Source organism: Lichenostomus cassidix, chromosome 1 (assembly GCF_008360975.1).
Source record: "Lichenostomus cassidix isolate B80296 chromosome 1, HeHo_3.0, whole genome shotgun sequence".
Classification (NCBI taxonomy): domain Eukaryota; kingdom Metazoa; phylum Chordata; class Aves; order Passeriformes; family Meliphagidae; genus Lichenostomus; species Lichenostomus cassidix.
In genome coordinates this window covers 39,052,434-39,074,504 of record NC_139479.1, presented here as the reverse complement: position 1 = coordinate 39,074,504, position 22,071 = coordinate 39,052,434, and the positions used below count along the sequence as shown (strand labels likewise).

Genomic DNA, 22,071 nt, shown 5'->3' with positions numbered 1-22,071 from the left:
GGAAAAAATGCTGTAAAAGATAGCATTTAAGGGGTGGATTTTAAAGTAATCATTAAAGAACAACTCACAAATCATTCTTAAACAGATACCAGACTTTCAGACAGGATACAGATTTGTTAATATAGTAAACAGTTACTTACTTCAAAATCTTATGCATCATTTCACAATAGCTCTTCTCGTGCAATTTATTTGTTACAGAGTCTCAAGGCATATCATACACACTACAATTATTAGTGAACAAGACAGTGAAATTTAAATTCCACACAGTACCTGGCTATGTATCGTTTTCCCATGTACTGGAACTGATGTAAGCATACTCTGCAGAGGACACATAAGTCAGAGAAGCAACACTTAAAACAATCATTTCTAGATTTATGTACACTGGAATTATTCAACCATCATTGTTAACTTTCAACTCTTACATCATTAAACTTCTTTATTTCTCCCACCCTTAAAATTCTCTTTGAGTCCCCAAGCCAAGAAAAGGTAAACATGGCTCTTCTGAAACCAGTCATAGATGACTGGTGTCTTTTGGCAAATTGGGATTGACAGCAAAATGCCCCAAAGGTGTCTCCAGAGCAGACCCATCCCAAAGCTCTGAATCCAAACAGCTACTGTGAGTCTAACAGCGACAAGGCAGATGGGCTAAAGGTGTTCTAAACGTTCTTCTTTAAAGAGCAAAGCCAAAATGAAAGCTTTCAGGCTCTCTCTTCCACATGTCAGTTGGGAATGAAGGAAAAGACTGCCTTATTGTCTCTTCAAATCAGCTCCATTTTTTACTGAGACCTTAAGTAGCTTAGCTGTCTCCAAACTGCAAAGTCAGAATGGTGTTTGCCTTCCCCAAACTTCTCATTCCGAGCACAAAATAAATTTCTCTTTCTGATGTTTTCTTGTCTTTTTACATTCTAAGTTTTTCAGTTGGAGTGTAAGCCAATGATAACAAATAGTGGACTCATCCTATATCTTTTCTGTTAGAGAATTGCAGAAGACACATGAGAAATGCTAGAAGCATGGTTCTGAAGTCCTGCAATTCAATAAATTTTGCTATGTAACCATACATTTGCTATTCAACAGCTGATGTTCCAAGATGCAATTTAAAGCAGAAGGTATCAAGACAGCTGGTTCCTGTTCCATGAGCACTGCAATGCTCTGAGCACTACTTGTTCAAGAACTTCTTGAGATCCCTTCTGATTAGCCTAAATTCTGGAGACTATCGTGGAATTGGATAGACATGCAATTGTGCTCATCAAGTTAGGGACTTCTGAACAGACCAGGACAGCATTTTAAAAAAAAACAAACAACAAATCCCAAACATTTACACATGCTTATATCCACACTCATGTTTTTAACAGAACAGCAAAACATGCAATTGCATGACAAGCACAACAAAAACTTACTCAGTAATTGTGAAAAAGTCCATGAGTTCAGATTTTGTAGCCTTGTTCCAATACGTAAACAATGCATCTAGGAAAACGAAAAATATTAAAATACAAATTAAAGGCAGCAAACAGACAAAAACATTGAACAGAAGAGTTAAAATCAGTTCTTAGTTTTCAGATAATGAGGATTCAGAGAATCTAGAAATGGCTTGTGGGGTACATATCACAATTACAATTTGAAGTTTTCCTTAAAGCTGATTATACAAATGCACATATTATTTCTCCAAATGAGTTTCTGCAATATAATGTTAACTAATTAATCCATAATATTCCCATCCAATTTCATATTTTATATACTAGTAACTGTGTAGCCCGTAGTACCTACAGCCCTGTAACAATATAAGACTTCAGAATATTTCACACTGTTAGTCCTATAACCTTCTTCTTTACAGACTTCTTTACAGGTCCCACCATTTTTTTAATTAATTTTTTTTCCTTTTTTAAATTTACTGCTTTTTACTGTGGATAGCTTTTCAGCACAGGTTCCAGTTTTTCTTTATGTGCCCAATTTTCAAGTACGGCTTTGTATATTCTACATAGCTTGTAGTTACATAGACATGACCTGGTCTCTTTTCCCAAGTCTCTTGGTTAAAAATGCTCAAAATTAGGTAATAAAGTCAAAGTTATTATGAAGATGTATGACAAAATTTATTTGACATTCGTGTTCCAGAATTGAGACAAAAAAAATCTCCAATGTGTTTATGTAAACCTAAACTTGAATATTCTTGAAATTTTGATGATTTTTTACATATTTCAAAGTATAAAATAGTGAAAAAGATATTTTTGAGTTTTAATATGGCTTGTAATTAAAAAATACACAATAAAATCAATACAATCACATAAAAATGTAATGGAGTGATTGGATATTGAATACTTACTAACCTTTCAATACTCATTGTTGATTAGTGGTGTAACAAATTAGAGTTCATGTACTATATGCAACCTGAATATACTATTAAATTATATTAAATTATATATAAAATTATATATTAAATTATATTAAATATACTATTTAAAACCTGAATTTTAAAAATTAACAACTAAATAGGCACAGAGAATAAGTCAACTATTTTTGATAGCCCAAACTGAAAAAAGTCAATGTTTTTACCAAAAGAGACATGTCATCTCTTTAAAATATTGATCACAGACAGGGATGACTCCAAGATGTATGATCCTAATAAACACATAAGATGTGCCATTCATGCAGTAGTTCTATACCTCTGTAACCTTGCACAGGATAACATGACTCTTTCAAAAATTCAATGGATCATCTCACAAACATCCCAGGAAAATGAAGAAGCACTAATATCCCCATTCCAGAAATGGAAATATATACAGCAATCAAATCATTTGGTTCCTTGTCATACAGCAAGTTCTGCAGAATGAAGGAATGAACTAGCCCAAGACACTTCTACAGAGCAATGAATTATTCTTCACCTCTGTTTTCCAAACCAAACTCTACAATCACACACAAATATTCACTTTCTTTAAAAGTCCTTTAGTTGATTTCACACTTTGAATAAATAATGAGTACTTAATGCTTACAAGGTTTCAGTCAGAATTTAATCTGAGCAATCACACATATTTGTAAAACGCAGCACAGCCTGGTACCTACACCTAAATTATTCTGCTGATTTTGAAAAGTTATGGAAAAAACAGGCATAAATCCAGCACATTACTTTGAATTTATTAAAAGCAGGAAAAATACTTACCATCTGACATACTTCTTAAAATATGAAGGAAACACATGAGCAGACTTTTGATCTCTGCTTGGTCAAGTTTGTCATATCGAACAACAGAACTTCCTAAAGTGCTGCTCTGTTGGTTCTGAAAAGCAAACAGATGCATTTGGCTGAACAGTTCTTAAACTGATAATAAACTAAAATATTTTCAATTGCTTTAATAATTCCTGCAACAGAAAAAGGATCTCAGAATGGAGACAAAAAAGGTTCCATGTAGAGACAGGTCACTAAAACACGTTACACACATGAAGTATATCAAATCAGCCTCTTTGCCTGTGTTTAGTTTTAATTCCTTCTAGGTACAACTTTTTCCACCCAGAAGAAGGAGTAAGAGGAAAAGTCACCTGAGTGATTATTAAACAACTTAATTATACCTAGGTAGCCACCCACATTGTAGAACTCAAGCCTGCCCCTTCTGCTTAGATTAAATATCACTGTTAAGTGATACATACATGCTCCTTTGCTTTTCAAGAGACTTTATGCTGAGATGTAGACAGGTCTGCCTCTACAAAATTTGTTCCATTTAAAGATGTAAGAACCTCAAGGAAAACATACATGAGGGGCAATAGTACGCATTCTGGAAGATTAACTACTACTAAGTAATTTGTTTTTGCCCTTCCCTTCTTCTCCAACACACAAACAAACAAACCCAAACAAAAGCAAAACCCTCTGCCTGTTTCATTTGTTAATACAACCCCTACACTTGTGGGAAGTTTATCAGCAACCCACAATACTATTGTCTGTCCAAAAAGAAAAAAAACTCTATAACAGGTCTTTCAAAATGTGCACAAAAAAAACCCCCAACAACCAAAACAAAACAAAAAAAACAACCCAAACAAACAACAAAAAAAACCCACCAAACAAACAAAAAAACCAAACAAACTGTAAAAACATATAAATTGAACTTTGGGCAAAGACTTACTAGTAAAATAATAATTTCCACACAGTCAAGTGTTACAAAATCCTCAGTCTGAAGCTTTTATAGACACACTGTATAAATGTTTGTTTTAAGTATAAATTTTGCCCTTTATAGTATCCAATATGCCACTTATGCAAATGGTAAATAAACAAGACACTTAGTAAGCTGGGCCCTTTAAAACTTTCTTCTGCATTAAAGAATTGCTGTACTTAAACAATCTGTGTAAACCTGCTACTAGTAAATGTGTAACTCACCTACTAGTCATTGAATGGATGCACAGTGAAACTGAATGTGAAACTATCACGAATACCAGCCAGAAGTTACTGCAATTTAGGAGGAGGTGGACACCTCTATAGGCCTGATTATTGCACGTTCTAAAGACCTCAAAAAGTGTTTATCTTTGAAATATCTCTGGTGAACAAGGAGGTGCTACTCTACAGCTTTTTGGATACTACAACAGAGCAGGCAATCAATGGGTGACAGAGCAGAAACAGAATTTGTGTATCCTAGACTTTCAGAAGCTGCCCAGAGCGCTAGATAATATTCCAATTAAGACTGCTGAATATGTACGTGGATAAAACTAGGACTATAGCTACAGAAGCTTAGTTTAAAATCATGTCAATAACCAATAAAATATGCACATATTGAAATAGAAACTGATATACTTCCAGTCTATTCTGATTCCACAAGAATAATGCTACAGATTATTCTGAAAGAAAATTAGAACAAAACCATGGCTCTTTACTAACGATACCAAGCAATGAGCAAAAACTTGGAGATAACATGCACTCAACAACTGATCTACTAGAGAGAAAGTTCAAAAAGCAACAATTAAAAGCCAGGATTAAGTATTATTTGGGGAAAATATTAGCAGCATGCAAAACATAAATCCTGTGTTACCTAAATTGGCAGACCAGAGTAGAATTTTCAAAGGATGTTGATTCCTTTGAAAACCCTTTTACTTGGTGAAAACACTACACATTAGTAATTAACACCATGACAACTAAGGATTAGATGCCAGCATTGCCATTTAGCAACAGTGTATACCAAGATATTTCTTTATTACCTTGGTCAATACCAAAGAAGATCTTTTAGTTCTATTAAAGTCCCCAAGACCCAGATTCTGCAGATATTTCAACTGATTGGGTATTTTATACTTAAACTAGATCACGTGTACATACTCCAGGTTTGACATTTAAACATATTTTACATGGTTAAATTGCATATACTGGGTTTTTGAGATTCAACTGTTGCAAAGAAGCGGCAAAACTACTGACCACACACTTCACTCAGAAGCTTAACTATACCAAGCACAAAAACCAGATACTTCTTGTAATTGAAGAGAGAAAGTAGTATGCAAAATTTTCTCTGGCAAAGCTGGGGCTGTCAGAAGTGAAAAATCCATAGTAACACGGTTTTTCTTTGGAGGGTGAAAATTTTCTTCTTCTTCTCCATTTGGGCGCAAAGCATGAGCAGAGTGCCTTCTGAGAAGCTTCTCTCTCTGCCACACGAAGGCATGTCAGAGTCAAGGGGAAAAAGTTAACATGTTGTGACTTGCACAACAAGATCTAAGAAAATGAAACGTGATCAGTGTCAACACAAACTCTAGAAAGACAGGACTGAATACCTCACAGCTACTGCAGCCAGAGCTCCTAATCTGTAACAGCTTTAAAGTGAAATGATTTAGAAAAGTCAAACTAGTATAAATGAAATCACCCAGAGAAAGCACAACTGGTTTTTTCAACATTTAAAAAATGCTAAGTATATTGTGTATAGAACAGGATGATGGTCTCCACAAAATCAAAGAAGCTGTTCTAACTAGAATTCAGTCCTCTCAAGCAAAATTCAACACACTTCATCTAGTGCCTTTCTCTAGCAAAGGAAAAACCAACTACTTGCTTATGTCTCTACTTTGAAAATCTGTTTGCATTTTCGGTGAAACAGCTCAACAAATGCAATGCAGAAGGAATACACAGGGTAATTATTTCTCAAAATAAAGACTTATATAAACTACTGCTTTAAAGTTATTCTAGAAAGCCCATTCACAATGGAAATCAGAGAAGTTAACTCCTATGAGACTTAGGATGAAATTTTAACAATACACTTCTGGGGTTTATCTTGGTTTGTTTTCTTTTTCTTTACCTTGTCAAGAGAATTGCTCTTGTCACTGTGTCTTTCTGGGAGACTGTTTCCTGAGTCTGTGCTTATAAGAGAGCCTCTTGAGTCAGCATTCCTCACGCTATTAATATTTGGAGTTGATGTGGTATATGGGGAAGCTAAAAAAAATAAAACCACAACCCCAAACAACATAAAAATCTCAAACAATACATAAAAGTCACTACACAGTTTACTCAGACTTTTAAAACCACCATATATTTTTTAAAGCAAATAATTCCATTTAGTTACTTTTAATGAAGACAAACTTATTCTAGAATTTCAGCCAAGTATATATGTAAGTACATACACACAGACTTAAGTAAAACAATGTAAATACATGCATAAAAAACATACATAGCAATACATACACACTTCCATGAAGAAGCATGTCTATTTAAAAAAGAAACCTCTCCCGTTTTTTTTATTTTAACTATCACATTTCACAGGGAAAAAAGCAGCCCCACTCCAGAAAATAGCTTTAGTTTCATATAGAAGAGCAAATCCCAAAAGATCCCAAAAGACAGATTTCATGTACAGACTGAAATCTGACCCATGCTGAGCACCTGACTCCATTAGGTTCTGGTAATGAAAGGAGCAGTAGCATTCCACTGTACATGCAGAAAGCAATCAAAGTTGGACACACAACATTTATTTCTGGTTACTAATGGAAAAATAAACCAGTTCCTCTTTAACTCTTTTATTTTACTTTTTTAAAGCGCTTACCAATGCCAGAGATGACACCAAATAGATCTTTAGGAAGATTGTTGTCCAATGTGTTTCCTGATTTTTGTGGTGTTACTAATTGACTTGCAGTTGGCAAAATCTGTGCATCATCCTTTGCACTCTGGAGAAGAGAGGAAAATGTGATTATTTTCCTGCATTATTGACTCAGTGAATATGACAAGTCTTCTAGAGAAACATTTGTTATGTACTTCTTCCTTAAATTTTAATTTCTAATTAATATACTCAAACAAATGAAATGAGATGTTCACATATTTGCACAAGCTTGGGATACCCTAAAACTTAAGATACCTAAGGGAACATTGAAGAAATGAGTATTCAATTGAATTTTAAACACTATAAAACAGGTATTACAAAAAGACTGACATTACTTTTATTTCAAGCACCCAAATATTTCTCTTGTTGTAAGAGTTTCAGAGATTTCTTTTCTTAATACCAAATGGAACACAGCAAGATACGGACAAAAGTAAAATTCATAAATAATTAAATCTTAGATTCAATAACTGTATGCAACCACATCAATATACACCCTTCACCAATTACATTTTAATTAATTTTCCTGTAGCCGTCAGCTCTCTTGCACTATAGCTATTTCAAAATCATACTCCTTTAGGATTAAATTCTTCTCTAATTTCTAGCAAATTAACAATCTTTTTGTGGTCCATTTGTTTCAGCATTGGACTGAATTGAAAATTTGCAGAATTCTGAAGATCATGAAGCTCCTTGTTTGCCAGGAGTATGCAGTGTTTCATACACATGTTACCAATAAATTATGATAAAAATAATTCAGAATACCAAACAGAAATGGTCACTCACATTGCTGGAAGGGTTAACAGGAAATGGAGACACATCTTTGACATTGATCCGCTGAACATTTTCTATGAGCAGACCAAAAAGTGGCAAATACATAGTGGCTATTCTTGCTTGATGGCCCTAAAGAGAGTTTAACAGTTCATTAAAAAATCACAGTTTTAATTTTTAATCACCAATTAGTTTTAATTTATTCACTCTTAAATTACAAAAAAAAGAGCACTTAATAAATATTTTCCAAGCCAGAGCCCACATTCATAAGTTCACAAAGGGCAAAAGCAGTGATCATCACTGTATTTCATTCTAATTTACAGACGTCAGTAAATTTTATTTACTGTCTCAACATAATGCAGAAAACCTCCAAAATTAATGTGATTTTAACTAAGACTAACCAAGTAAATTAATATTATATTTGGTTGATAAATTAATGATACCTTTCATTAAAGTTTTTTTGGCTTCTCCACAGCGCCACTGATGTTAAAAAAAGTCAGAAAATTAAAAATCACTCAAAATTTACCACCATGACTTGTAGCTTTCTTATAACCATTTTACAAATAATAGATGATGGAAGGACAGCTGCCAAACATTAAGAGCTAATATTTAATGAAATTAAGAGCTTAAAACACACTTGCAAAAATCTGATTACTTTAAGCACAACAGTTAGGTTACACCATGCTACATTGCAATCCCACATATAATTATATTAAATAGTGCTTTGTCATTTCATTCAGTAAAAAGACAGAATTTGCAGATTGATATTTTTACCATTGTCACCACAGTCTGAGCAGAAATAGTTTTGCTGCAAATTAACAAGGGTTTGTTTTGTGAAAGAAGAAACTTTCTGTATGTGTGCACACCTAATCTTTATTATTTTGTACTACTAGCATAGCAACACACTTACCCTGGTAGCATATCTATCATCAAAGGAATGCTTTATCATCAAATTCTTGAGCACACTAATGGCAATCTGCCGCACATCTCTGAACTCTTGTAAGGCATTGCCCACCTCCCTTAGAAGCAGTCCAACCAAGAAGTGGTTTTTACAGAACTCATCAGTTAATGAATAGTCCAGGTGAAGGTCTGGAAGTGAAATACAAGTTCCATGTAAAGAATGGTTTTATTCAAATCAATTTATCAACCAACTTAAGGCTGAAGTAAAACCCAGCATATCAGATGCAGCAAAGCCAAACTGCTCCCTCTTTGAAGTACTTTTGGTGTAATAAAATAATCAAGTTCATTTATGTACTGAATTTATGACATCTTCAGAGAAACTTCAGCTTGAAGGGCTCATTTATTAGAATGTATATATGTTTACAATGTCAGCTGAGGAGGTGTCCAAGAGTTTCTCATGTTCACTGTCATTGCTCAACACAGTAATCAAAAACCAGATGCTAATCTCAAAGCACTTTCATTTTCCAAAGAACTCTCAGTAAGGGAAACCCTTAAGTCAGAAAGAAACATACCTGAGACAGCACAGACATTATACAGACATTCTACAGATTTTCTTGTAACTTACTTGAGACCCTACCACATCACCTGAGATCTTTTGCTCAACATGGCAAAACAGAGCCAGAAGCATTTCTGATAAAGGTCTTCTTTCCTGGCTGAACTCCTAGTTCCCAGGGAGCAGCATTTTACACTGTTCTTTAATTGTGCAATCAGAAACATTGTCTTCTCTATTTTTCCTATTTTTTTAGGTTCCCTAAGCCAACAGCTCATAGTCTCTTTTCTATGAAAATATTTATGCAGTGTTATTATCCAAGACACTCCCAAAGGGTGAAACAGACAAAGACAGAAAGAAGTTCTAAGCAGTTGTTCAGCTCATAGTCTCAAATCTTGTTCTATCTTGTTCTACCATGATGAAAGTGTTAATTAGTTATACTCAACTTTAACTTAGCAGAGTCTAGAGAATAAATATTTCAGAAAAAAAATTACCTATTCTACAAAAATATGTTAGGCAGGTTTACTTGTTACTTGTAAGAGCACCTTCCTCGCCTCTGTTTAGTGATTTCTGCTGTAGTTCAGTGCCTGGAAAAAATTAATGTCTTCACAGCCACAAGTACAATAGCTAACATATGACTCGTTTTGGCACAAGGCTGGATGTACCAGGAACCCAGCTGGGCTACACAGGACTTTCATGACTGAGCTCCTACACACACAAAAAAAAAAAATCCACAAAGTGAAAGCAAGAACAAGCTACAAAAGTGGAATATAGAAGCATTGATCAAGTATGCAGAGAGAGTATGCCAGGAAAGCCAAAGCTCAGCTACAGCTAAAACTGGAAATGGATATCAATAGCAACAAGAAGAGCTTTTACCACTACATTAGCACTAAACTCCTGAATAAGGAAAACATGGGATATTTGCTAAATGGGGACTGTGATTTAGACACAGTAGGCTTGGGTAAGGCTGAAGTACTCCCTAACTTTGTTACTTTATCCTTCACTGCCATGATTCCCAGCCCTTAACAGTCTAGAGACTATCTTCAAGAAAGTCAATTATCACCAGTGGGTAAGTGTGGCTAGCACAGGTTTTTCTTGTGAGAACATTTTGCTGTGTTTTATAAACAAAGATAAAGTCTGGATGTTTTTTAAACAGTGTTTCGAGACTTGGACAGTTTAGGCTTGGCCAATTAGGCTTATGGGGAGGTTTTTGGTTGACTAATCTGGGCGATTTCTGAAAAGTTTATATATATATTGAAATCAAAATAAAACTCTTTCTTTCTTGCCACACTGAGACCTGGGGTCTTTTCTCTGTTAGCGGCTCAACAGCGACAGGTAAGGATTGGGTTAGGGATCTCCTGAGAGACCTCCAGTCATGTAAATCCATGCCACCAGCTGAGATGCTAAGAGAGTTAACTGATACCACTGGAAGATCACTCATTATCACCTTTGTTAAGCCCTGGTGAAGCGATTTTTCAGCTAGTGAAGGAGAAGAGTGTGACTGGGAATGGCTAAAATAAATTTATCCAGGGTAAATCATGCTTTAAGACTGGTAAACCTGTCTGCTTTAAGGGGAGAACAGCAGATGTCTATGTGGTTATTGTATCCAAACCTGGACATTACAGTCCAGGTGAAGAGACACCTAAATGTGAAAAATAACTATGTGGATTACTGGACTCAAAAATTGGTGATTAATGGTTTGTACTCTACTGGGAGACAGCTGCAAGAGGAGTTTCCCCAGGTTTCTATTCTATTTAATACTACTTCATCAATGACCTGAAAGAGGAGATGGAGTCTGCCCTCATTAAGCTTATGGATGGGTGCAGTCCATATGCTCAAAGGGCAGAGCTCCATTTGAGAAGAATCTGGATTCTACAGAAATGGCAACTAAATTCCACAAGGACAAACACAAAATTCTGCATCTGGGATGGACACACTTCCTGCTGTGGCACCTATTGTGGAAGGACTAGCTTGGGAGCAGCTCTGCTGAAAACACCAGGTGGACAGTAGCTTCAACAGGAGTTACAAAGGCACCCTGGCAGCAGTGAAGGCTATCAGCACCCTTGGCTGGATCAGCAGGGTCACAGCCAGGATAGCAAGGCAAGTGTTTATTCCCCTTTACTTGGCATTGCTTAGACATATCTGCAATGCTGTGTGTAGTATTTGGGCCTACAGTTCTTGAGTGAGTTCAGTCAAGGACCAGCAAGGCACTTAAAAGGCTGAGTTTGTTCCATCTAGAGAAGGGAAGACCTGTCATGATCAAAGCAGAGACTGGGCTACAGACCTACTCAAGTCTCTTCAAACCTGAGTGGATATATGAAAAAAAGTAAAAAGAACCCCCAGTCTCACACTGCACACCTATCCTAAAGGAGAGTTGCAGGCTTCCACAGCTAGTGATTTAAAAGCTAACTCATGACAAATAAAAGCAAACTTAGTTAACACAGCAGGAAACGGAGGCAGATGCTTACCACATCTTTCTTTGGAGAGATTACTCTGCTAACTAAATGCCTGCTTTAACTTTAAATGAAAGCATTAAAACTTTAGGCTTTTATTTAGCAATTTCAAGCTTTGCATCATCTCACAGAGCTGAAGTTACACAGTGTATACATTTAATAATAAAAAGTTGACATACAAGAAATATGCCATACACTACTTTGGAAGAATTACCTTGGTATCTCTGAACTCTGCCTTTTCCAAATGGCATTGGTAGATTCAAAGGTATGTAGTGCTCGTGATTACAGACTACACGAAGAAATTCAAACTTGAATTCAAAAAGAGTCTGCAAAAATAATTTAAAATTGTAAAATAAACAACTGGTGCAGTGGTTTGAATAACACGTTAAAAACAGCTTTCTAGCACAGAAGGGTGATTCATGTCAGTCTTGCACTATGATGACTACAGACCTGTCAAAGTTCCACATGTCAGCATAAAATAAATCCAGCATAATTCACACTTAACAACTGGTTCTATTTACTGTTCCCATTGTCTAAAATTTACTACCATACTATGTATTAATGCAAGAAAAGTTTGGACACACAGCAGAATTTTTTTGGGCATCTGATATATGCTTTCACCACTCCAGGAAGAGTAGCTTAAGACATTGAATATCAACTTTTTCAACTACAGACTTGTCACTCTCATGCTTAAAATTTCTGCTTAGTGTTGCATCCCCACACCCCACTACTTCTGTGATTCACATGCTCTAGGATGGCAAAATTGCACCTGATGATGAGAACCAACACATGAAAAAGTGGTTTGATGGAAAAAAATGCTCTAGGCACAGAGCTGGGAGTTCCACTGTAAACAGGAAAACATCTGAAGACTTAATGCAGGACTCTATCCCCATGCACCAAGAAAAGACAACACTTCAAAATAGCTTGTTTGAAAACACTGAGTACCTTCGGATCTCCTGGGGCAAAGCAGCTGATGTAGTTATTGATTTGCTTGAAAACAAAGCCTCTGTCCATAAAAGTGAAACACCTCTGGGGAAAACAAGTAAAACCAAGATAGCATTGATTTTGTACTGTCTCAGCATTCAGTAATTATATCTCTGTATTTAGTAAGTTCATTTTCTAAACACATTACTGTTATTTTAGTTTGAATATAAAAAACAATAAAAGAAGCAAACGAAATATACGCATACATATATGAGTACCAAATTTTCCCTTAAGAGTGCAGAACCTAAAAATAAACAGCAGTTTGAAAAGAACTCTGTCTTGACAGAAATGAAAATGTCATGCCACTAGAAGTTTTATCTACCATTTTAGTTCCCATCCTTTTTTCTCCCTTGTAGATATTACTGGCTGAAAAAAGAAAGACACTGAAAGTCTGTCTACATAAAATGCATGCAAATAAAGCCCTACTGAAAACTTTAGCAGGATTCAAAGGCAACCCAGATTATATTTTTAAAGGAAAAAAAAAAGAAAAATCAAAATACATTTTGAATAAAATATAAATTCATTTCTTAAGATACCAAATTTCTGAATGGATGGCATCTTGATTGCAGAACATGCAAATTACACTTCAATGCATTTTCACATGGACACAAACTTATATTTAAAAGGCATTATGTATATTCAGCTTTATATAAGTTGCCTTTAAGATTCTCTAAAATTCATGCAGACACAGTATTATTGAAACAATAACCACAGAGTCCAAATCTCTTGGGTACCTACTTTTATAAAGGCAGCAAGGCTATGGTTTGCATTTTTTGAAGCCTCTGGATTGTCTCTGTACTTCTGAGTGATGTGTGGCATTAGCATATTAACAACTGTTTCCACTGCATGGTGAAAGGAGGCGGAAAACCTCTGGTTTCGCAACAGCTAGAAAGGAATTCAGACACAATATTTAATATGGTTTATAAAACTGTAATACATCAGAAAATTTACTTTAGATAACATATGGGTAACATGGAAGGGAGAGAGGAAACAATTTTCTAACTTTCTCATTTTCTAGACTGAAGGGGAAGAAGAAGTATTTGTTAAAAAAAATTAAAACATGCACTAACATCTATTACTGAAATTCAAGCAAGGCAGTCTTTGATGACAAAACCATTAAGCACAATGCATTAATATTTTTTCTATATTGCAATAAACTTGACAACACAAGTTTAGGAATAAGAAGGAATCTTTTAATTTTATCCATCATCCTTTCCAAATCAGATACCAGCTGGTTCACATGTATTAACTACATTATCGGATGGTCTTTTCTGTCTTGAAAAAAAGCTCAAATTTTTGTTGTTCTGCAAAACATTATCTGCAAAATATTATCTTGGTAATAACTCCTTCACCTCTCACCATTGAGGAAACTGTTATCCATGCTTATTTCTTTCTTTTACTTCTCAGCACTTCTGGATCTCAGCTCTTCAGACTTCAGAATCTTACTCTCTGTGTTTCCACAATCAGAACTCTTTTCTCTTGCTTTTTGGTAGTTTGCCAATTAGCTTAAAGATTTCTTCTACGTTCATAATTTTCTTCTTTCCACTCACCAACTCTATTATCTTCATCAATGAATTTGTACACTTTGACCAATATCGGTCAGTAAGTGCTCTTCTTTTTGGCACTGCAGAGTCTTTTATTTCCCTACATCTTACAACCTTTACTAAAGATTCTGTCTTTTGTCTGAAGAGACTTAATGACATGTGGTATGAGGCTGACAACATTGACAAAAATTATTTCAATTGTACAGTCATTATGTCTTTTCTTTCTCAAAACTGAAATCAAAACATCCGTGTAGTCTAAGTACTTTTACTTAAATAGGTTTTTGAACTACATTAAAAGCAACATTCCTAGACAGAACAAGTCACTGTCAAGGCCCTGCATAAATCAATGATTTCATAATGTGCTCCCTTTGTGTTTGAACTGTGCTCCAAAGCCTCCAGCTCTAGTTCAAAAAAAAATTAAAAATAGACATTAAGGCTGAAAAAGATCCCCTTATAAATATAAACAGTGCTCATTCATGAACTAACAAACAAGAACTAAAGATTGTGTTGGTGGGTATGCTAGTGTCCTACAGTACCCTCATAGCTCAGTCTTTGCTGCACAGTAATTAAATATAATTCTTGCTATAGAAATAATTTTGCTGCATATAGAAATGCATTCTTTTAATAAGATCTCATAAGCAGGAAATATCTGAGTGCATGTTGCATTTATTATATTATCTAGTGAGGCAGAAAAAAATCTAGCTAAATAAATTATTTTGTATTTAAGGGGCTTGCAAATCAAGCGGTAATGTTCAGGAGTGAGAATACTTGCAAACTAGAGGTAAGTTCTGCTCCTTTCTCTTTCACATTACAGAGAATGTGACAATGAGGTTGAACTGGGACTCAAACTCTACTGATCGTACCACAGAGTATTAAGTGTAGAACTATGAAGCTTTTTACCTGATCACTGATTATTTTTTCCTTCATGTACTTCAGATTTCCAGTAATATTCCAAATACATAGTGAAAATAGTGATAACAATATGACAACAACCTGACATGCAACTCAGCTGAGACTATGTTGCATACTTGAAACTTTCAAGACTTGTTTCAATACAAAAGTAAGTAAACTAAAAAGTCACCAATGCAGAAAACCACGGCTTACAGCTAAGCTAGTAGAAAAATTAATTTCTAAAATTTTAGCCTTCTCCTTTCAGCCTAGGAGATAACACAAAATTAAATATTGATACTTCTTACTACATATAGAAGACTGTAAACTTCATGACTCAGTGTTTTCAGGGTCATTTTATATCATAGTTACTGTAGTGCTCAGGAAAAAGCCCACGCTTTTTCGGATAGTGCTCACATAGCAGCCCACAGTGTTATTTACTGCTCCCAACTTCTTTGTGCCACAAGAATTACAAACTCCTACTAGAAACTCTGATGATTCATACAGACTGCTCTACTATGAGGATTTTAAGGGGTTTATATTCTTTTATATTAATGTTGAATCTAGCCATGTATTTTTTTCTAATTTTTCAACTGATTTCTCCTGGTGCTTTCCTCTTTCTCTCCCTTTCTTTCTAATATGCAATAAAAATGTGATTGGAGAAAGAAAAGACATATAAACCCCCTTTGGAATATTTTTTGCAGAAGTTGACATACCTTCACTTTAGAGTTTTCTATCAAATGTTGAGCCATTGATTTTATCAGAACTTCAAAGAAAAACCATGAATACTGCAGAGAAAAGAAAACATTCAATAAAATTGCCACATGCATTCAACAACTATTTCAATACATTTAGTTCCTGTTCTTCAGTTATGACTAGATAATAACATACAAGTAAAAAGTATAGTTCAATGCATACCTTAAGCAGCTTGTTGCTGGTAAGAAAGTCAGCAGATGGCTTTAAAATTGTTGTCATTGACTTTGTCAACTCTTCATGTACTGTCTTATATTCAGAAGCAACATAGGGTTCTGCTTTATATGCATACTTGAGAAGGAAAAGCAGAATTTAATATGAAATTATGACATAATATGAAAAAATTGAAATTAAATAGACACAACTGAATTAATATATACTCTTTCTTAGGGAAATAGAAAAAGGAGATATTCAATTTACTTTCACCTACCTTGACATAAGATCTCAGGTAGCTATCCAAGCCTTCTTCATGACACTGAGCAACAATATGGATAATAACCCTAAACAGAAGTCAGAAAACAAGTAAACCTACAAAGAAAGCTGTAATGCCACTCAGTTACAGATTTATGTGCTAACCCAGTCATCATGTAGACTCTATGAAGCACTTAAAATTCCTTACCTTGTCACATTGACTGCAACTTCCTCTTGAGTTGCTCTAGTGAGAACTCTGAACAACTGGTTTAGAACAGTTGGCAAGAAAGCTATCATCACATGGCCTTCCATAGCATGAAGGCTCTAAAAGAAAGTAATAATACTGTCACTCCCGTGAATCAATGGCATTTAAATCACAAATTCTGAAACAGTAAAATTTATTGCAAGTCTTTTCACAAAAATAGATCCTGCTTGCACAATTTTGTGTTAATTACCAAAAACATGGCACAGGAAGCAATTGAGGATTTTTTCCAATACAAATATTTAGTAAATGTTTTCTACATTAAAGTAAATTAGGGATACAAATTTGGTGTTATTAACAGCATTTTAGAAGTACTTATTTGTATTTTTCCATTGAAATGCATTCTAGGTAATGATTCAATGACAAGTCTGCCCATGTGCCCAACAGCATACTGACACTGACATTGGTATATTTTGCTATTTCATCCACCAATGCAGACATTTAGTAAACAGAAGTTCCACAAAAACATGCAGATTTCTTACCTGTGGTAAGTGTAATCCTAATTATACTAATTACTGCTAAACAATAAATTAGCAACTATGTTAAAACCCAGGATGAACTAAAATTCCTAACTACTTAATGCTGGAAATTTGAGACAGTGAATTAATAACCACAATTTCTTCATTATATGCCTTTGCATTCACTCCACCACATGCAAAAGATACTACAGACATAACTACCCTAACAGAAAAGGCAGCATAAGAAATTCATCCTACAAAGTTTTGCGCTACAATGGGAATTTGACAAAAAGGAGCATATTTGCTGAACATGCATGCAGACAACACATCCAACACTTCCATTCAGTGTTAAGCAGCTGTCTTGTCTTTGAATATTTGCCTGTATGCACATCTACACTATTCAGGAGACAAAAAGGTCTTCCTTCCCACGTGATCTGTGACAGACAAAACTGCAGTAGAAACCATGCACTCTATTGATCTCTGAAAGAGAACTGAAGATATTACAATTATGACCTTCTAAGTGAAATTTTAGAAAAATTAGTCATCATTCCTTACCATTCCCAGACATAGCTCTATTTGATTATTTGGACAAACTAAGCCATTAGTGTTTTGGAATTATCAGTCATAAAGCTGCCCAATACTCTCTCATTATTTCTTTGTGGTTTCCTCTTACATTGCAATTGTAAATTTATTTAAGGCAGAAAGTATCTTTGTGGGTTTTTTCCACTGTATATTCCATTAATATGAGTCACAGTAATAATTCTCACACTGAAAAATGAGACCTATAAAATGTCTGAAGCTCCTCAGTTTTGCAAAAGCATAAATAAATTATATAATCTGTTATTCACTGCCATTTTATACCTTAAGATATTTTACAAGATCAGTTCCTAGTGCACGAGCTCCAGACTCTGTTTTCTGACAGTACTGAAAAAAATTATGCAAGTGCTGGTCCTGCCAAAGACAAAAAGAACAACAAATTAAACAACATCTAACATTACTATCCATAATCCATTAAAATATTTATATGCAGAAATACATATCTTTGTCCATAAATTCAATTTTCAAAAATAATAGTTGAAGTGCACTATTCTGTAGACTTATTTAGTCTTATTTTTTTAAATGAAATTTCCAGTGTTTTATCAATACCCATTACACAAAATGCCACCTATATTTTCTTCCTACTGACATGCAGAAAATAGCATACTTAATTATCCCAATCAAGCATAGTATGCTTTTTATTAACAGGTCTAACAGGACTCATTGCTCTGCAGACAAGCCAGTAAACAGCTTTGAGACAACTATGACCTCTCATCTAACTGGAAAATTCAGACTGGAATGGCTGACAGAAGGCAAAAGGCTCATCTTTTGAATAGCTTCCATTTAAGATCTGCTTTTCACATCTGATATACAAGAAAGAGATCATGAGAAAAGCCCAAGAGACAAAAAAGAGAGGAGCACACCGAGTTTAAGAATCTTCCCATATATTGTACGTACATACTAGAAACACGTATTATTCCTAAAACTTTCTCTAATTTAATTTGTTTTATAACTCACCTGTGTATACACAGTTGACACCAGATGAGTGGATATTTTTAACAGTTGTTTGCCTCCATCTACCCATTTAATTTCAGGACCAGAATGCTGCACACACACATGAGGGGGAAAAGTAAAATAATGTAGCAGGATATTAAAGTAAAACAATTATTCTTTAGTACCATCAACAACACTTTTTTCAAAAAGAAAAAAACAGGTTGAAGAAATGTGTACAATGAATAAAGTCATAAAAAAAGGAAAATTATGCAGGCAATATTACCAAAAGCATTTATGAAGCTTAAACTGTTTTTTTACAAGTCCCAAAGTATTTTCCTTGATGGCTAACAAAATTGATTCTCTGTGAGTCACAGATTTCGTGTCTCCCCTACAACTCTGCAAAGAAACTTCTGACTAGAGAGAAATATTTACTAGTTTTCTCAGAAAAATAACACAAGAATTCCCACAGATATTCACACAGTTTAAAACTTAACATATGTCACTGATAGGTAGTAGCCAGTGCTTCCTTCTCATCCCATTTCCAAAGAACTGAGAATGGGAATGTTCACCCTGACAGGCAGTTAGGGAGAGATTTTATTGCTAGATCTACAAGAAGTCATATTGGTCCTAACTTTCTACCCATGGGCATGAGCAGAGAGGAACAGCAGAGGCATAAAGAATACACCTACAACGTGAAAAGATGAAAGATGTGAAGGAGACGATGGCTGGAAAGCTTACAGCAGAGTTTAAAAAAGAACAGGTGGTCGAACAGGAGGAGAGCAGCACCTCTTGCTGCTGATTTTAGGTCTCTTCCTCCAAAATTGGTCAATTTTGTCTCTGCATTTCAATCTCTTTGTCAAATTTCCTACCACATTTTCATTTTGTATGCTCCTTGGTATTATTTTTAATACTATGATTATGCAAGCTTTCTGCTTTGAAAAATACAACCATAAATTTTACTTGTGAAGCATAGAGATCACAAAAATCAAGATGTGAGAATAAGACTTGTTCAGGAATAAAGGACTTACTGAAAGGAGACAGCATGAAATGCTAAAAAAAATTTAGTAAAGGACTTCAGATTATTTGCATACCTTCATAAACTCAAAATAATTTTAAATGTTTAAAAATTACTGTAACTTCTAGTTAATTATTACGATAGAAAATTAAACATTTCTTAAGTATATCAGCTACATAACAACAGAAGTAAGCATGTAACAACTTAACTTTCTGACTTTTACAAGAATCTGAAGCAACCTTCTCTAATACAATTTTTTTGGTCTCCCTTTTGTCTTTGGATTTGTTTGTCTCCTCTAAGTCTGACATGTAACTTTTGCTAAGCATTCCATTTCAACTATAAAAGAAAATAAATTCTACTAAAGAATAATTTAAATGTTATCATCAGATTGGGGAATTAGAAGCAAACCTTCTCTTCATACTGTTTTTTTTTAAGATTAGAGCAATTTTCTACAACATACCTTTCCAACACCCACTTCTTGATAACTAAGATAGCCCGATGGAAGATTTGCTGACACTGGGATTTGTTGCTCATTGGTGACCACTCTTCCATCTTTTATCAGAGGAAGCCAAGAATACCCAACTATAGAATACGAAAGGCAAGTAATTTTAAATGTTATGAAACTTAACAACAAGCCTTACAAAAGTCTCACCAAATAATTCTGACATGTTCATAAAACAGAAAATGTTACTGTAAAGGCCAAATGATTTGAACTCAGACAGCTACAAAACACTGAAAAAGCAAAGTAATTGTCAATGAGTTTGAAAAACACCATACATTTGATGGACATTCTAAACCAAAATTTGAATCATTTAAATTAGAAGAAATATTTTATTAAATCCTTCAGTCAGTAATATGAAATTAGAAAGCATTATAAGGATCACAAAAATCATGGGTTATCAGATAAGCATAGTTTAAAAAATTTCCCTAGTAGTTACTGAAAGTAAAGCATTAGTGTACAAACCTTGTGTTTCAACAACATCTTTCTTCTTTGTACTCCCTTTGCTTGAATTATCACAGCTGACATGGTAGAAGGTGAACAACAAATGGTGCTTTTCATGTAACTGAGTGGGCAATTCTATTTTAATCTGAAAGGCAAAGAAATCTCTGTAGAAGTTTTCAGCTAGAACACTGACATGTGTTACATTTAAAAAGCAGTTCCAGGTTGTATGTTATTAGAAGCAAGACCACAAATCAAACACACAAAACTTTAAAACAGTCCTTAGAAAGGGTACCTGATTTAATTGAAAACTTTGCAATCCTCTAATATTTTTTTGTATTTTGAAACTTACATAGCACCTAACCTGGTAGAAGTTTCCTCAGAAAGGTAGCTTACCTCATCATAAAACTCTGGATTTTGATGGTGATGCAGAACAGCAGCAAATGCACTTCTAGTAAACACTGGTCCACCAGGCCTACCGTAGATACACTAAGAATAGAGAAAAGGGAAAAAGAACAAAAAGACCCTGTGAACCTTTTTTACTCTCAGCTTTGGATGTTTCACCCAGAATTTGAAATATTTTAACTTGTGTTTAATTTGGTTTCTTTATATGATGTGTAGTCTGCCTGCTGTGCAGTAGAGCTGACACTGTGATTTCACTTCAAGATGTCTCCACATTTCTCTACTTCTGCTCCTCCAGGCACATTTTATACACTGTGATAGCTCAAAAAAAAATGGAGTTTGGCTCTGCAGTTGATCTAAAGCTTTACTGTTTTAACTTGCTTTGGAGCAGGCATTTTTTACAATAAGTTTATTCCTGGAATTTTAGTCAAGAAATATTAAAGACATTAAATGCTCTGAGGATTCTTTAGAAATCTCTTATATCATAAACAAGCAAGCCATCCAGAAATTACTCTTAAGCCACCACTCCAAACTAGATCAATTAATCCAGTACGACTGTGTTACTTAGCTACCTGCTCACTGTTTACTTTTATCAGTTGTAAAAATGAAAAGACTGACCTTCAAAGGCAAAGAATCCTCTTCATCAGAATCCTTGAACTCAATGCACACTGCAATATTTCTAGCCTAAAGCAGTAGTCAAAAACATAAACCAAAGCAATTAATCATAAGGATCACCACAGAAATAAATACATAAACAATCTTAACCAAACTTGAGAAAGAAGGTACAGCTTTCCTCTGCTCACCTTTGCAAAAGACTTTTGACTGTCATATTTTAAGTGTTTTGGATAAACATAAAGATGATTGTTGTAGATGGTAAAAGGCTGAGTGCATTTTGGTATACAGGGAACAAACTCCTCTATTTCAAATGCTGTCAGTGTCTTGGTACTGTTTTCAAACTGTTTCATGGGAATGTACGATGAGTTAACATAATCTGAAAAAACAATAAAAAAACAAGTAAGGAACTGAAGAGGAAAAAGCCTAAATGTCCATTTAACAATGTTTATTAACACTTACTTGGAAAATCTGGTGACACATTGTCAATTGTAACATCCAGATTTCCTAAAATAACAGGAAGTTTTGCCATCTTTTCAGGTCTATAGGAAGGAAAAAAAAAACACACCT

At 34.7% G+C, this 22,071-nt stretch overlaps 1 protein-coding gene across 12 annotated transcripts in view; it reads right to left on the bottom strand.

The window, feature by feature from the left end:
• Positions 1–22,071, bottom strand: part of DOCK9 (dedicator of cytokinesis 9) — a 113,217-nt gene that overhangs the window by 23,509 nt on the left and 67,637 nt on the right. For all 12 annotated transcript variants that reach the window (XM_085057310.1, XM_085057336.1, XM_085057355.1 and 9 more), the window contains 22 exons: positions 21,964–22,043; positions 21,693–21,880; positions 21,508–21,573; positions 20,884–20,976; positions 20,512–20,635; positions 20,008–20,129; positions 18,557–18,643; positions 17,864–17,953; positions 16,491–16,606; positions 16,302–16,371; positions 16,037–16,162; positions 15,835–15,906; positions 13,425–13,571; positions 12,648–12,731; positions 11,917–12,028; positions 8,710–8,888; positions 7,815–7,931; positions 6,981–7,101; positions 6,243–6,376; positions 3,152–3,266; positions 1,398–1,464; positions 271–318 (listed from right to left, as the gene is read on the bottom strand). In XM_085057310.1, coding sequence (XP_084913436.1) covers positions 271–318; positions 1,398–1,464; positions 3,152–3,266; positions 6,243–6,376; positions 6,981–7,101; positions 7,815–7,931; positions 8,710–8,888; positions 11,917–12,028; positions 12,648–12,731; positions 13,425–13,571; positions 15,835–15,906; positions 16,037–16,162; positions 16,302–16,371; positions 16,491–16,606; positions 17,864–17,953; positions 18,557–18,643; positions 20,008–20,129; positions 20,512–20,635; positions 20,884–20,976; positions 21,508–21,573; positions 21,693–21,880; positions 21,964–22,043 — 2,358 coding nt within the window. The remainder of the gene's footprint in view (positions 1–270; positions 319–1,397; positions 1,465–3,151; positions 3,267–6,242; positions 6,377–6,980; positions 7,102–7,814; positions 7,932–8,709; positions 8,889–11,916; positions 12,029–12,647; positions 12,732–13,424; positions 13,572–15,834; positions 15,907–16,036; positions 16,163–16,301; positions 16,372–16,490; positions 16,607–17,863; positions 17,954–18,556; positions 18,644–20,007; positions 20,130–20,511; positions 20,636–20,883; positions 20,977–21,507; positions 21,574–21,692; positions 21,881–21,963; positions 22,044–22,071) is intronic.